The sequence below is a fragment of the Acomys minous genome (assembly GCF_964271855.1).
Source record: "Acomys minous genome assembly, chromosome: 13".
Lineage (NCBI taxonomy): Eukaryota > Metazoa > Chordata > Mammalia > Rodentia > Muridae > Acomys > Acomys minous.
Genome location: NC_140495.1, coordinates 61141292 through 61154652, shown reverse-complemented (window position 1 = coordinate 61154652; position 13361 = coordinate 61141292). Strand labels below are relative to the sequence as shown.

The following is a 13361-nucleotide window of genomic DNA, read 5'->3' as shown; positions in this document are numbered from 1 at the left end:
CTAGCTACAAAGGCTGACATATGTTCCCCATCTCTAGAAAGTAAACCACTGCCAGGCGTGGTGGCACATGCCTTTAATCCCAGCACTCAGGAGGCAGAAGCAGGTGGATCGCTGTGAGTTAGAGGCCAGCCTCGTCTACAAAGTGAGTCCAGGACAGCCAGGGCTACGCAGAGAAACCCTGTCTTGAAAAACCATAAAACCAAAAAACAAAAACCAACAACAACAACAAAAAAGTCCTGGTTACAACACCCAGTACTGCAAAATAGTAAACAAAAACAAAAGTTTACTACTGTTGTGTGAAAAGTTAGATGCCACCTAATATATTTGGACTCTTACAGGCACCTTAGGCTGATTGAATTTAATATGTGTCATTATATAAAGCAAGAATAACTGAGTATTGTCTCTCACAATGACTGCTCACATATTTCTCAAAATAATAAAATCAACAGCTTTTTATCGGTTCTCACCTGCTAAATGCATCTGAGTCTTCCACGTGAAACATTAACAGGATTTCTAACTTGGCTGCACTTTCATTTGTCCTTATTTCAGACACACGGACTAGAATAATAAGCATTTACTACCTTGTAAGTGCCCATCAAAGAAACAAAGAAACTGCCACCTCATTCTACTAGAGTGAACATGCTATGACAACATGTGCAGCTTTCCTTTTATTGAATGTTAAATTTAAGCCTTGGGATTGAGAGCATATATAAAATATAAACACAAAAACAAAAGAATCCCTAGAGGTTAGCCTCCTTCATTACTCTAAGTACTCCATAGCCAATTAAAGTCGCGTCCTTTAAGCACATCTGGTTTGCTTTCAAACAAGGCTACCCAACAAGAGAGTTAGCTTTGAAGCAGCAAACCCTACTGGTAAAATGGACAGCAGAGTAGGGGGAGAGCTACACTACAATACAGGTAGGAAGAAGACACGGAGTGGGCAATGAGCTCACGGCAGGTGTTCAGCACCGCGATCAAGGAAGAAATGTAAACCCCAGTCAGGAGAAAGTACTTCACACCTAACATAATGGCAATAATCAAAACAGACAGACGCTGGCAAGGACGCGGAAAACGAAGAACTGCCCTGCACTACTGACGGGATACAAAATGCTGCAGCCACTTAGGAAAACAGACTGGCAGTTCCTCAAAAGAGTTATTAACGTTTGACCCAGCAGCTCCAGGCCCAGGGACATAGCCAAGAGAAACCAAAGGCGCCCACTCACATCTCTACACAAACACACTCACCCCTCTCTCTCCCTCCCTCCCTCTCTCTCTCTCTCTCTCACACACACACACACTCACACACACACACAGTAGCACATTCCACATATCCAAAAATCATCAAAGCCCAAACATCTCTCCACTCTCGAGTGGATAAAACACGGTATACCCATATGCACAAGGGGCTGTTTGGCAATAAAAAGGAATGAAGTAATGATGCATCCTACAACAGTGGTGAACATCTGTGAAAAAAAGGAGACGATCACAAAATACATTGTATGATTTTATTTATATGGTGTCCAGAATAAACAAATCTATGGAAACAGAAGATAGGTTAGCAGTTGTTTACAGCTTGGAGATCTGGGGGACTGGAGAGAGACATATTCCTTTGGAAAGATGATAAAAACATTATAAAAGAGAAGTCATGATCATACAACTCTAGCAATGCACCCAATCCCTGAACCACACAGTGTGTGCTGTTCCTCCCTAACACAGGCCACAGTGTGACGCTAGGAATAAATAAGACACACACAAAACATCCAGAACGAATGCCGCCGGGATGGCCCATTGGTTAAAGGAGCTTGCCTGGCAAACCTCGTCATCTGTGTTTAGTCCCCAGAGTCCACATGAAGTTGGGAGGGTAGAACAGACTACACAGGATGCTCTGTGACCTCCACAAGACTGCCTGGCACACGCGTGCCAACTCACATTCATTCATTCTTCACACGCACACAAACTGGTGGGTATTCAAGTTCATGATAAGACAATTTTGAGACCTCTTGCTTGCTGTGTGTGTATGTGTGTGTGTGTGTGTGGACGCATCAGATGTCTTCCTCAATTGCTCGCTGCCTTATTTAAACAAGTCTCTCACTGAATCTGGAGTTCCTGATTCAGCCAGACTAGCTTGCTATTAAGCCCCAAGAATCCTGTCTCTTGCTCCCCAGGGCTGGGATCACAGGCACACCCTGCTGTGCCTAGCCCTTTACAGGTGAGAGAACTCAAGTCCTCATGGCTCCATGAAGAAGCATTTGACTGAGCCGGGGCGGTGGTGGCATGCCTTTAATCCCAGGATTTGGGAGGCAGAGGCAGGCGGATTGCTGTGAGTTCGAGACCAACCTGGACTACAAAGTTAGTCCAGGACAGCTGGGGATACACAGAAAAACCCTGTCTCGAGAAAAAAAAAAGAAAGAAAGAAAGAAAGAAAGAAAAGAAGCATTTGACTGAATAAGCCATCTACCCAGCTCCAAATGTCTCTCCTTTCTGCCTGTCTTTTGAGAGAAGGATCCCTACATAGCACAGGCTGGGTTGGAACTCCCAAGTGATCCTGCTGCCTCAGGCTTGCGAGTGCTGGGGCTACAGATCTGCACCATCCAACACACTTTGGATTTCTTTTTATGCTTGGGGTGGGGGTGAGGGGGAATCATGAACTGCTTTAAACGATAGTCACTCATCAGGACATACCAGAATGACCAATCATACTTGAGTTGCCTCTACCAAGAATGAGACAGCAGCTGGCTTCAGCGACCCTTTAAAGTCACAACTGAAATGGATGCAACTGCAAAGTCTTTCTTTTGCCTACTACAGTGTGTCAATATAGTGTTCAAGACTTGATGCTCATAGGCCAGGTGTGGTGTCACATGCCTGTAAGTCCGGCATGCAGGAGGTTAAGGCAGGAAGATATGTGAGTTCAAGGGTAGCTTGGGACAAACAGCAAGTTCATTTCAAAATAATGACACCAAAGGCATCAGTACTTATTAAGTTAAGACGGAACTGGCCTTAGAAAATTACCAACTATAGAAGTTTAAATTCTGCAAAAACTGCTTGCTTTATTTAATCTTCTTTGAAATTTACTTCTTAAAAGTTAAGGAAAAAGCAAACCCCTCCCCAGATCTAGCCCATGGACAGGACATTTTCCACAGTTGAGTGGAGAGTGGGATATGACTTTCACACATACTCTGGTGCCTCATATTTGACCATGTCCCCTGGAGGGGGAGACCTGGTGGCACTCAGAGGAAGGACAGCAGGCTACCAGGAAGAGACTTGAAACCCTATGAGCATATACAGGGGGAGGAAGTCCCCCTCAGGCACAGTCATAGGGGAGGGGAGTAAGGGGAAAATGGGAGGGAGGGAAGAATGGGAGGATACAAGGCATGGGATAACCATTGAGATGTAACAAAAATAAATTAATAATAAAAAAATTAAAAATTAAAAAATAAATTTAAGGGAAAAAAATGTCAGGCGTGGTGGCACACACCTTTAGTCCCAGCATTCGGGAGGCAGAGACTGGTGGATCACTGTGAGTTTGAGGCCAGCCTGGTCTACAAAGTCCAGGACAGTCAAGGCTACACAGAGAAATCCTTTCTTGAAAAAGAAAATAAATAAATAAATAAATAAATAAATAAATAAAATGGGGGGCTGGAGAGATAGCTCAGAGGTTGAGAGCACTGGCTGCTCTTCCAAAGGTTCTGAGTTCAATTCCTGCTAACCACATAATGGCTCACAGCCATCCATAATGAGGCCTGGTGCCCTCTTCTGGTGTGCAGGTGTTACATGCAGGTAGAACACTGGATACATAATAAATAAATAAATCTTTAAAAAATAAAACAAACTTTTTTTTTTAATACCTCTGGCTGGCCTGGAATTTTATGTAGACCATGCTGGCCTGAAACTGACATCTGCTTCCTGGTCTCAGCAGTGCTGGAATTAAGGGCATATACCAGCACAGCTGACTAAAATTTACTTTTAACCTAAGAGGAAACACCACCCGAATTTTCAGTTGTGGTCAAAGGCCATGCTGGGGCCTAAGGCTAAAAGAACAATACTGAGTTCTGGCCAAATATAGCCAGTAAAGCCCTCCAGACATAATAATGCCAGGTGAGAAACACCCTGCGGCAGTGGGGGTGGGTGGGGGGTGGGGGGGATGAGGGGGTGGGAGGGGCGGTAGGGGAGGGGGAAAAGCATGGCATCCACCCTAGTGTGCATGTGCTCTGCTCTACCCCAAGTTGAAAGTTCATAAATCTATATAGGAAAGCGCTTAACAGTAAAGTGAGCCCAGATGGAGATCTTCACAAGCTCAGATAAGCACAGGTTAACAAGGTTCTGCTGGAGGCTGGCGACGGCTCAGCGGTGAAGAGCACTATTACTCTTCATCCAGCACTCGCTGGGCATCTGTAACTCCAGTGCCAGGGGATCTGATGCTTCTGGACAGGGTGAAGACACCTGCACTCATATGCACACACCCCAACACAGACAGACACAAATACACATAACTAAAAATAAAAAATAAAAATGTTAAATGTTTTGTTCCATTTCCCTTAGTTTCCCCCAACTCCATCTGCTTGAAATTTTCACCACTTAAAACCTGGGGGCAAGAGCCTCAGGCACTGGTTTTACAAACGGCTTCCTCAGAAACCTCAGCAAACTGAGGATACCCTCTTCACTTTTAGAATGGGGTAACACAGCTGGTATCACCACCAGCCAACAGACGCAAAAAATTTAGTGGGAGAGGGGGGGAAAAAAAAAGAAAAAACATTTTGACACAAATAGAAAAGGATACCAAGTCACTTATTATTTACTTTCCTATTTTCTTATAACAGGATTTTCATTTCCTTTTCCAAATCTCTTTGATAAATCAAGGGCAGATGGGGGTTGAAAAATAATTTGGTTGTGCATATATCACACAGAAAGTACATGAAAACAGACTGCACACCTTAGTATTAGAAAAGAGGGAAAAAAACCTGAAATTTAATCTCATCAGGCAACAATGTATTTTAAAAAAAAAAAAAAATCCCCTCTACCCTCTTATTGACTTCCACCTGAACTTTCTTAGTTTCATCAATTCACTCCAAATACTCACCACCAGCCGTATATTGCAGTTACTGTCCCAACACTGCTGATGGGTTCAGAGTCACTCCTTTCCTAGCTAACTGGAGGCCTCCACGCTGGGCTCCAATTGTCTGAGCCATACACCCTCACTTTAGACAGTCTGTTCTGACTGGTGTTCCCTGCCCTCACTGGCAAAAGATGACACTGAGTTTGCTTAAGTTGTTTTTTTTATCACTTTGCTACTTGTATGAGCAATGCTCATATTACATTTTAAGTCCTTACTAAGTCTGAATGGCTTAAGGTTAGGGCCTCAGGGCTGCTGATAAATAATGCTGTGATCAATTCTATCATTTAATGAGCTTGCATCTGTTTAACCAGAGCTGCTTTCTCAAAGTTATATAACGTTTGTTCCCTGTCCAACTTTTCCCAACTCCTAAAAAAAAAAAAAAAATTAGCAAACGTGTCAAGACATTCATTACCTTACACACAGGCACCGACGTTGCCATCTAACTAAATAAATAAGTGCAAAACAACTTTAAAAAAAAAAAAAAGCACCGACGGGGTTGTGGGGCTGTGTTGTGTGAGGCCTGGGTACCCCCTCCCCCCCCCCGCACCTCCCCCCGCAGTCCCAACAACTTAGTTGGATGAGGGTGAGGACAGGTTGCAGACACAGCTCCGCTTATCCCAAGAAAAGGGCTCAGAAGATAAAGTAGGGCGACTATACGACAACGCTAGGAGGCTGCTCGCTCCCTCCCGTCTCCCAACAAGCCGGCATAAAGGGCAAAACAGGCCCAAGTGTTGTAGACTTAATGGAGGGTGAAGGTAATTAGGGATAATGAAAGCGCCACAGTAGAGTCGCCGGGTGTCAGGGCGCCTGGAGACCCCCCCCCCCCGAGCACGGAAGGCGCGGAGCAGGCTCGATGGCCTCCTGGGTCCTTTCCCCCCACAAGACACGGCCAGCGCGGCTGTTACCCAAAGTCACTGGCAGACTCCGGGATTTCCAGGACGCTGTTCCTCCTCCGGGGCGCGGCCTGCGAGGGCCGGACGTATCCCTCCCGGGCTCCCGCACTCACCCCTGCGATCTCCTCAGCAGAACATTCCAGCAAACTGCGGTCGATGGCCTGCACCTCAGGCTCCATCTCCGACGCCATCTTCTCTCCTCCTCCTCCTCCTCTCCCCGGGCGCTCTCGCCGCTGTCGCCTCTCCCCGGGCCTCAGCTTCGCCTCTGCTCCAGCAGCCGCGACAGTCACCCCTGTCCCGGGGCCGTCAGTCCCGGGTCGTCCCGGCGGGCGCGAGCCGAACTGCGCAAGGAGCAAAGCGGGACGCGAACCTGCAGCAGGGGCGGCAAGACGCTTGCGCGCGCTCCCGGGCTTAGCGCCCAGAAGTCAAGTCGCCGCCTCGCCCGTGACCCGGGGAAGGACACCGAGAACCCCAGGCCTGGCACTCAGGATGGCCACTACCGCGTTCAACGCCAAGAGAGGGGCAAAAACACCCAGGCGGGGGAGCATAGGATTCTGGGTACTGTAGTCGTTCCCTGCGCGGCCAAGGAGCGAAGGGAAGCCTTAAATAAGGTGCGGCGCACGAGTATTATGGGAGTTGTAGTCCATCCCCTTGGCGGAAGCCTGGGATATAACAATTTAGAATCCGCGAGAGAAATTTGACGCCAGAAGAGCGGAAAAAACCGTGTGAACCCTCCCTTTAGACGCTTAGTCTCATTTATTCTTGTCATTTTTAAAAAAATCTCCACAGCACCAAAAACAAAGGTTTCTGGCGCGATAGACGATCAGCTGTCTGTCAAAAGTCTGGTGTCTGACAAGCCCTCAATTGTCAAAAGAATGAATGAACCGCGCGTTCTATTCCAGAGGTTCTAATGCCTTGTCATCCTTGCGCGAGTCAGCGCGGTGTTTTAGTAGCGAGGTTTGGAAGAGTTTTAAAACACATTTTTCCCCTAAAACTTCGCAAGCAATTAGTTTATTACCATCGATTGATTTCCCACCCCCCCTCCTTTTTTTTTTTTTTTTTTGTTTGTTTAAGTCTTTATGCAAAAGAAATCTAACGAGCCAACTTAAAGATTAACTCTCAGGGTTCGAGAGTGGAACAGCCCTTACTTCCGCGTCCAGCCCGCCTGCGTCCTGCGGCTGCGCGGAGCGAGAGCCAAGGCGAAGAGCTGCCATTGTATTTGCAGTTTCCCAAACGATAAGGAAACGAAGCAAAGCAAAACAAAACAAAACAACTCTAGGTCCAACGGCAGGCCACAAGGTAGCAGAAGAGGTGTTGGATATTTTTCAGCTACGTCGCTTTAAGACAAGTTGTTTTCACTGAAAGCAGATGGATTGTAATTTGTGTAAATTGTGTACTTTGTGACATGCCTTAAATACCTTTTAAATTATCTTTGCGGAGAAGTTTAGGCTTTCAAAGATAACCAGACCCCAGTTGCCCTGTGGGAAGAAGCTGGTATTTTCGTTATTGGAGTTGTTAGGCTTAGATTTTGGAGCCTGGCAGCCCTAACAAGCTAGGCACGCACAGGTGCCCTCAATAGGACAATTAACGAGATGATCAATAGTGAAAAAACAAAAACAAGAAAAACAAAACAAAACAAAACAAAGGGGTCTTATTCGACACATTCGACTCCTCTCCCACATTGGGAATAGGAACAAAGCGGCCCAGTGGTCCCATCCCCATCCCTAAACTTGTTCACCACCTTTAGAGCCCTGACGTGAGGTTTAGGTTTAAATAAAGGGCAGCCTTGGTCAAAGCGTGGTCCTCCCCCATCGCTGATCCATCATTATCTTGATTCCCTCTCTTTTGCAAGGTGCTCTGTAGGAAATCTCTTTCTGGGCGGGAGACAAGCTCTGGCTCTGACTGACACCCGATTGCCAGCCTTTGCCACTTCCTATCCTGCGGGGACCATTGTCTCAATAGCCTAGTAGCCAAAGGAAGGAGGAGCACAAGTGTCAGAAGACTTCGTACCAGCTGGGGCTGGAGAAAAGAGAGATGCTTTTGATGCTAGGATATGAAAAGGCTTCTACTCGGGAGCTGCACCCTGGAAGAGCATCTGTGGTACTACTCTGAATGAAAAGGGGCCTGCTAGGGGCTTATCTATTTGAATGCTTGGTCCCCAGTGGGTCGAACTGTTTTGGGGGAGGTGTGTCACTAGGGAGAGGGCTTTCAGGGTTCAAAAGCCCTTGCCATGCCCAGTTAGCTCTTACCTCTGCCCACTGCTTGTGGATCAGATGTGGGCCCTCAGCTACTGCTCCAGTGCTATGGCTGCCTGCTGCCATGTGCCCCGCCACGATGTGGACTCAGCCTCTGAAACTATAAACTGCAATAAACCTTTCCTTCTATGGGCTGCATTGGTCATGATGTCTTTATTACAACAACCGACAAGTAAGTAAGACAGCATGCACTCTTTGGAAGTCTGCCTTGAATTCGTAACCCTCAACAATCTAAGTCAGTCAGATTTTTTACGCTCCTCCAAAAGCACCCACGTCCCCACGCCAAAATATTACTTTTTAAATAAAGAAAACTTTTTAAACACACACACACGCACACACACACACACACACACACACACACACACACATATATATATTTTTAATCTGCTGTTGGACTGGGAAAGATCTTGCTTCTGATGTTCTAGGTCCTGGGTGTGATTTCCTAAAAATTAAATGAAATAAAATTACTACTGGGCTTGTAAGATGCCTCAGTGGATAAAAGAGTTTGTCACACACAAACTTGACAACTGGAGTGTCATCACCAGTGACTGCAATGAAAGGAGAGAAAGAGCTTTCAGTAAGTGTCATACATGGCATGGCATGGGCATACGTTTACACACACATTACACTGTAGGCGTACTTTTAAAATCCGTTTTTATTTTGGTTTCTTATATCTCTTTCTCATTTCTCCACCCCAAACCCTTCCAACACCCCAACACTAGGTAGAAGATAAATAAGGTGAGAGGGGAGAAGGGGCATAATTCTCTTTGCTTGGTGGCTAGCTTGCCACATTTGAAGCCGTCTCCTGATGGAGGCTCTTTGATGCTCGTTGTCTTTTAAGTTGACTGGGGTGCTGCTAGGAGAGGACATGCCTCATTGCCAGAAAGGCCATAAAATAATAAAACATCTTTAAATGCCATTTTCTGCAGGTCTCTGAGGTTTCTAAAGACCATTGATCTATCTAGATATTTACGTAGTGCACAGTCCTTAACTGTCTATCTATAGGATGTCAGAATAGGCAAATGTTGCTTATTCTGGCTATTTACTATCTGTTTAACCTACGATGTGTATTTCTGTGACAAAGCAAACTAGTATCTCACATGACTATGAGTTTCACTGACTATTGACTTGCATCACTTACTTATCTTAGTTTGTAAGAGCAGCTTCTAAAAGGTCTGGAAGGAGCAGTGTCAAGAAGCATCGACACTGAGCTCCTGATGGACCAAACCCGTGCAGCTGTACCCCCCCCCCCCGCCCCACCACGTTCAGCGCCGACTCCCCCCCTCCCTCCCCGAAACGCCGCCATGCCCAAAAGAAAGGCCAAAGGGGATGCTAAAGGAGATAAAGTCAAGGTGAAGGACAAGTCACAGAGAAGATCTGCAGGGTTGTCTGCTAAACCTGCTCCTCTAGAGCCGGAGCCCAAGCCTAAGACGGGAGAGAAGGTACCCAAGGGGAAGAAGGGGAAAGCAGATGCCGGGAAGGATGCGAATAATCCCTCGGAAAATGGAGACACCAAGAAAGCTAGAGGTGCTGGAGATGCCAAGTAACGCGTGTGCATTAAAAAAAAAAAAAGATTTATTTATTATATATACAATGTTCTGCCTGCATGTACACCTGCACACCAGAAGAGGGCATGAGATCACATTATAGATGGTTGTGGGCCACCATGTGGTTCCTGGAAATTGAACTCAGGACCTCTGAAAGAGTAGTCAGTGCTCTTAACCACTGAGCCATCTCTCCAGGCCCCGTGTGTGCATTTTTGATAACTGTGTATTTCTGGGGACTGTACAGTTTGAAATACTACCTTTTAATCAAGTTTTATAAAGGCAGAATTTTGTTTTAACTTTTTTTTTTAAGCTATTATGTTAGCACACAGAACATGTCATTGTTCAGGGGAGGGGCGGGGAAGGAACATGTGTCACTAACATAATGTCTCCTAAGCTCGATTGATGATGGAAAACATCTTTCCCTGATAAATTTCAAAGGCTCCTGTCGGCTCCCAAGAGACATCCTGGTGTTGACATATGTGGCTGCCATGGCACAAAACGCCTTGTGATGTGGGAAAACTAAATTCACTTTTGTATCCTCCTTCCCCGTACCATCAACATCGACTTAACTCCCTTAAAACCAGAGACCTGTTGGAACCTGACCCCCAAAATTGTTTTCCCAGTCTATTGGGCAATCTGGACTTTGCAGTGATGTCATTGAGTGTCCTCAGAAGAGGGGTGGTTCCTTTTATAAAAGACTGTGGATCTTCAGATAATTCTGCCATTTCCATTTCATTTCCTGAAAGTCAGAGTTGGCTTGTGAAAAGTTGTTAAACAACATCCTTAATGTGAAATGTCAACCCTCACTCTAAGCTACTCCCCCCTTTTCAAAGCATTGAATAGAGATTTCATTGGATTTTATAGTGGCTTTCTGATTTTGGCAGTCTATACAAAAAGGGAGTTTGGAAGTTCTTGTATACTGTTAATGATTGTCTGCCCACATCCTGCCTGAAATACCATGATTGTTTATGAAAAGCATCTTTAATAATGCTGGATACAGTTAAAAATAAATAAATAAAAGGACTGGAGGTAGCCGGGTGTGGTGGCCCACGCCTTTAATCCCAGCACTTGCACTCAGGAGGCAGAGGCAGGCAGATCCCTGTGAGTTCGAGGTCAGCCTGGTCTACAAAGTGAGCCTATGGCAACCAAGGCTACACAGAGAAACCCTGTCTCGGAAACAACAACAAACCAACAACAACAACAAAAGGACTGGAAGTAAACCTTATATTTATAAATGATTTGTATAGGTCCAATACCTTATACAAGAGTTAAAACATATATACATGTGTATCAAAAATAACTTAACTTTGTATCAATATACAATAATCTATACTAATATATTAAAATCTATACTAATATAAGTAAAAATAACTATTTTCTGTATCATATCCAAATCTCAAGAATATTTGAGAATAATAATAGCTCTATAGTTGAAGAACAGATTTAAATTTCTACCTTTTTTCTATCGTTCCTATATCATTTCTATACATATTTTTCTATTTCCCCCTTTTTCCTCACAACCTCTTTCCCATTACCTAATAAAAAAATAATAGAGAAAAGGAAAGGAAAGAGAGAAATCCCTGAGTCTAAGTTTCTATACTTGGTTTTTTCCCTGATCAAGAATATTAATAACTTGTAACCAACCTCTTTTAATAACAAGTATCCATCACCCAATAAAACAACTAAAACCTTCCACCCTGCCTTACGGGAATGGGACGTCATTCTTTAATATTGCTTCCTGCTGATTTGGGGTGTAGTATTCCTTTTGGAGGGCCCGCGAAAATTGGGGAAAAGGTTGTCTTAAGAAAGCCTGTTGGGGGGGGGCTGGAGAGATGACTCAGTGGTTAAGTGCGCTACTTGTTCTTCCAGAGGTCCTGAGTTCAATTCTCAGCACATGGTAGCTCACAACCATCTATACTGTGATCTGATGCCCTCTTCTGGCCTGCAGGTGTACATGCATGCAGACAGAACACTATATACTTAATAGATAGAGAAAGCCTGTTGGGGTTAATCTGGTACTATGTATTCTAATGCTAATTACTGGCCCCCAAGATCTGTTTGCCACCCAGATGAGCACAGGTATCCGTTTCACTTATTGATATGGTAGTGGGTTAAATAATAACCGACATAATAATTATATCTGTTAATAGTATATATTAATAATTCAGTGTCTCAGCATCCTGGAGGGATGAGTCTCGTCAGGATGCTCTGCAATTACATATGCACAAGATGTGCAAGGTGCCTGGATCAAATAAAGATGATTTCTTGCTCTTTGTATGAGCAGGTAAAAGACGTCTGTCTGTCTTTGAGCCAGTCTGGAGTATATGCCAAACTGTAATACCAATTTTGTGTATGCCATTCAAAAGAATGGCATAAGTCTTGAGGCTTTTGTAGCCAACAAGAGTTATTGGCTATGCATAGACATTTTTGTCTCTTCCAGTTTAAGAGCTATTCCCATAGACAGAGGCCAGCAAAGACGTTACCTGTCTTGGTGTCCCCCCCCCCCTTCCTGTTTGAAGCCAAGCTCTTCAGGTGGTCTCCTTCTGTCAGATCTAATTTTTGTTTTGTTTTGTTTTGTTTTGTTGTTGGAGATAGGGTTTCTCTGTGCAGCCTTGGCTGTCCTGGACTCACTTTGTAGACCAGGCTGTCCTCGAACTCACAGCGATCCACCTGCCTCTGCCTCCCGAGTGCTGGGATTAAAGGCATGCATCACCACACCTGGCTCTAATTTTCTTGAGACAGAGTTTTTCTGTGTGGCTCCGGCTCTGCCTATGCCTCCTGAGTGCTGGGTTTAAAGACATGTGTTTATTTATGCTTTAGTATCCATGTACCCTCAGAAACATCTTTACCCATTTTTCTTTCTGTCTCCTTTCTTTGGAGATTTACTTTCTGTGTGCATTTATTTATTTCTCTTTTACCACCTTTTTTTTTTGGTTTTTTGAGACAGGGTCTCTCTTTGCTAGCCTTGGCTGTCCTGGACTCACTTTGTAGATCAGGCTGGCCTTGAACTCACAGCAATCCACCTGCCTCTGCCTCCCGAATGCTGGGATTAAAAATGTGTGCCACCATGCTCAGCCTTCTGTAATAACTTTATCTAAACTCTTTCCCATCTTCAGGTGGCGTATTCCTTTCAATTTATTTAATTCTGTCTTTAAGGATTTTATTTTATCAAATTTAAATCATACATTTACCTATGATATTTCACGTACAGTCTCTTTCCCTCTCTAACATTAACACTTAAGTTTAAATGTTTGTTTGTTTTTTTAACCTGGGTGGCTGAATTTGGAGAGAGAGAAGGGGGTGGGGGGGGAAGCAGAGGCTTTCTGTGTCTACACTTAACTCCTGTTTCCTGCGCTGTGCTGCACGTGGCGGAACACCTGTGCCTTTGCTCACAGGAAGAGGCATTTTGGCCTTTTCTCTGACTCTGGCCTAAAACTGGCTCACATTCCCACCGTTTACCTGGGCCCAAGTGCCCACCTGGGTTGGTCTGTGGCTTGCCAGGTCATGCAAAGCCTCTGACTTGGGGTCTGTTGTCTTCACCAGCCTGTGCTTT

At 44.9% G+C, this 13361-nt stretch overlaps 2 protein-coding genes across 6 annotated transcripts in view; one reads left to right on the top strand and one right to left on the bottom strand.

Moving 5' to 3' along the window:
* Window positions 1–6603, bottom strand: part of UBR2 (ubiquitin protein ligase E3 component n-recognin 2) — an 85129-nt gene extending 78526 nt beyond the window's left edge. For all 5 annotated transcript variants that reach the window (XM_084752954.1, XM_084752957.1, XM_084752953.1 and 2 more), the window contains exon 1: window positions 6120–6603. In XM_084752954.1, coding sequence (XP_084609080.1) covers window positions 6120–6197 — 78 coding nt within the window. In that variant the 5' untranslated portion in view covers window positions 6198–6603. The remainder of the gene's footprint in view (window positions 1–6119) is intronic.
* Window positions 6604–9565: 2962 nt separating this feature from the next.
* On the top strand, window positions 9566–9808 carry LOC311581177 (non-histone chromosomal protein HMG-17-like; the record flags this gene model as incomplete). The annotated part of the gene is made up of 1 exon (XM_084753193.1): window positions 9566–9808. One exon carries the CDS (start codon window positions 9566–9568, stop codon window positions 9806–9808), a length of 243 nt encoding a protein of 80 aa, XP_084609319.1.
* Between the last annotated feature and the right edge of the window lie 3553 nt (window positions 9809–13361).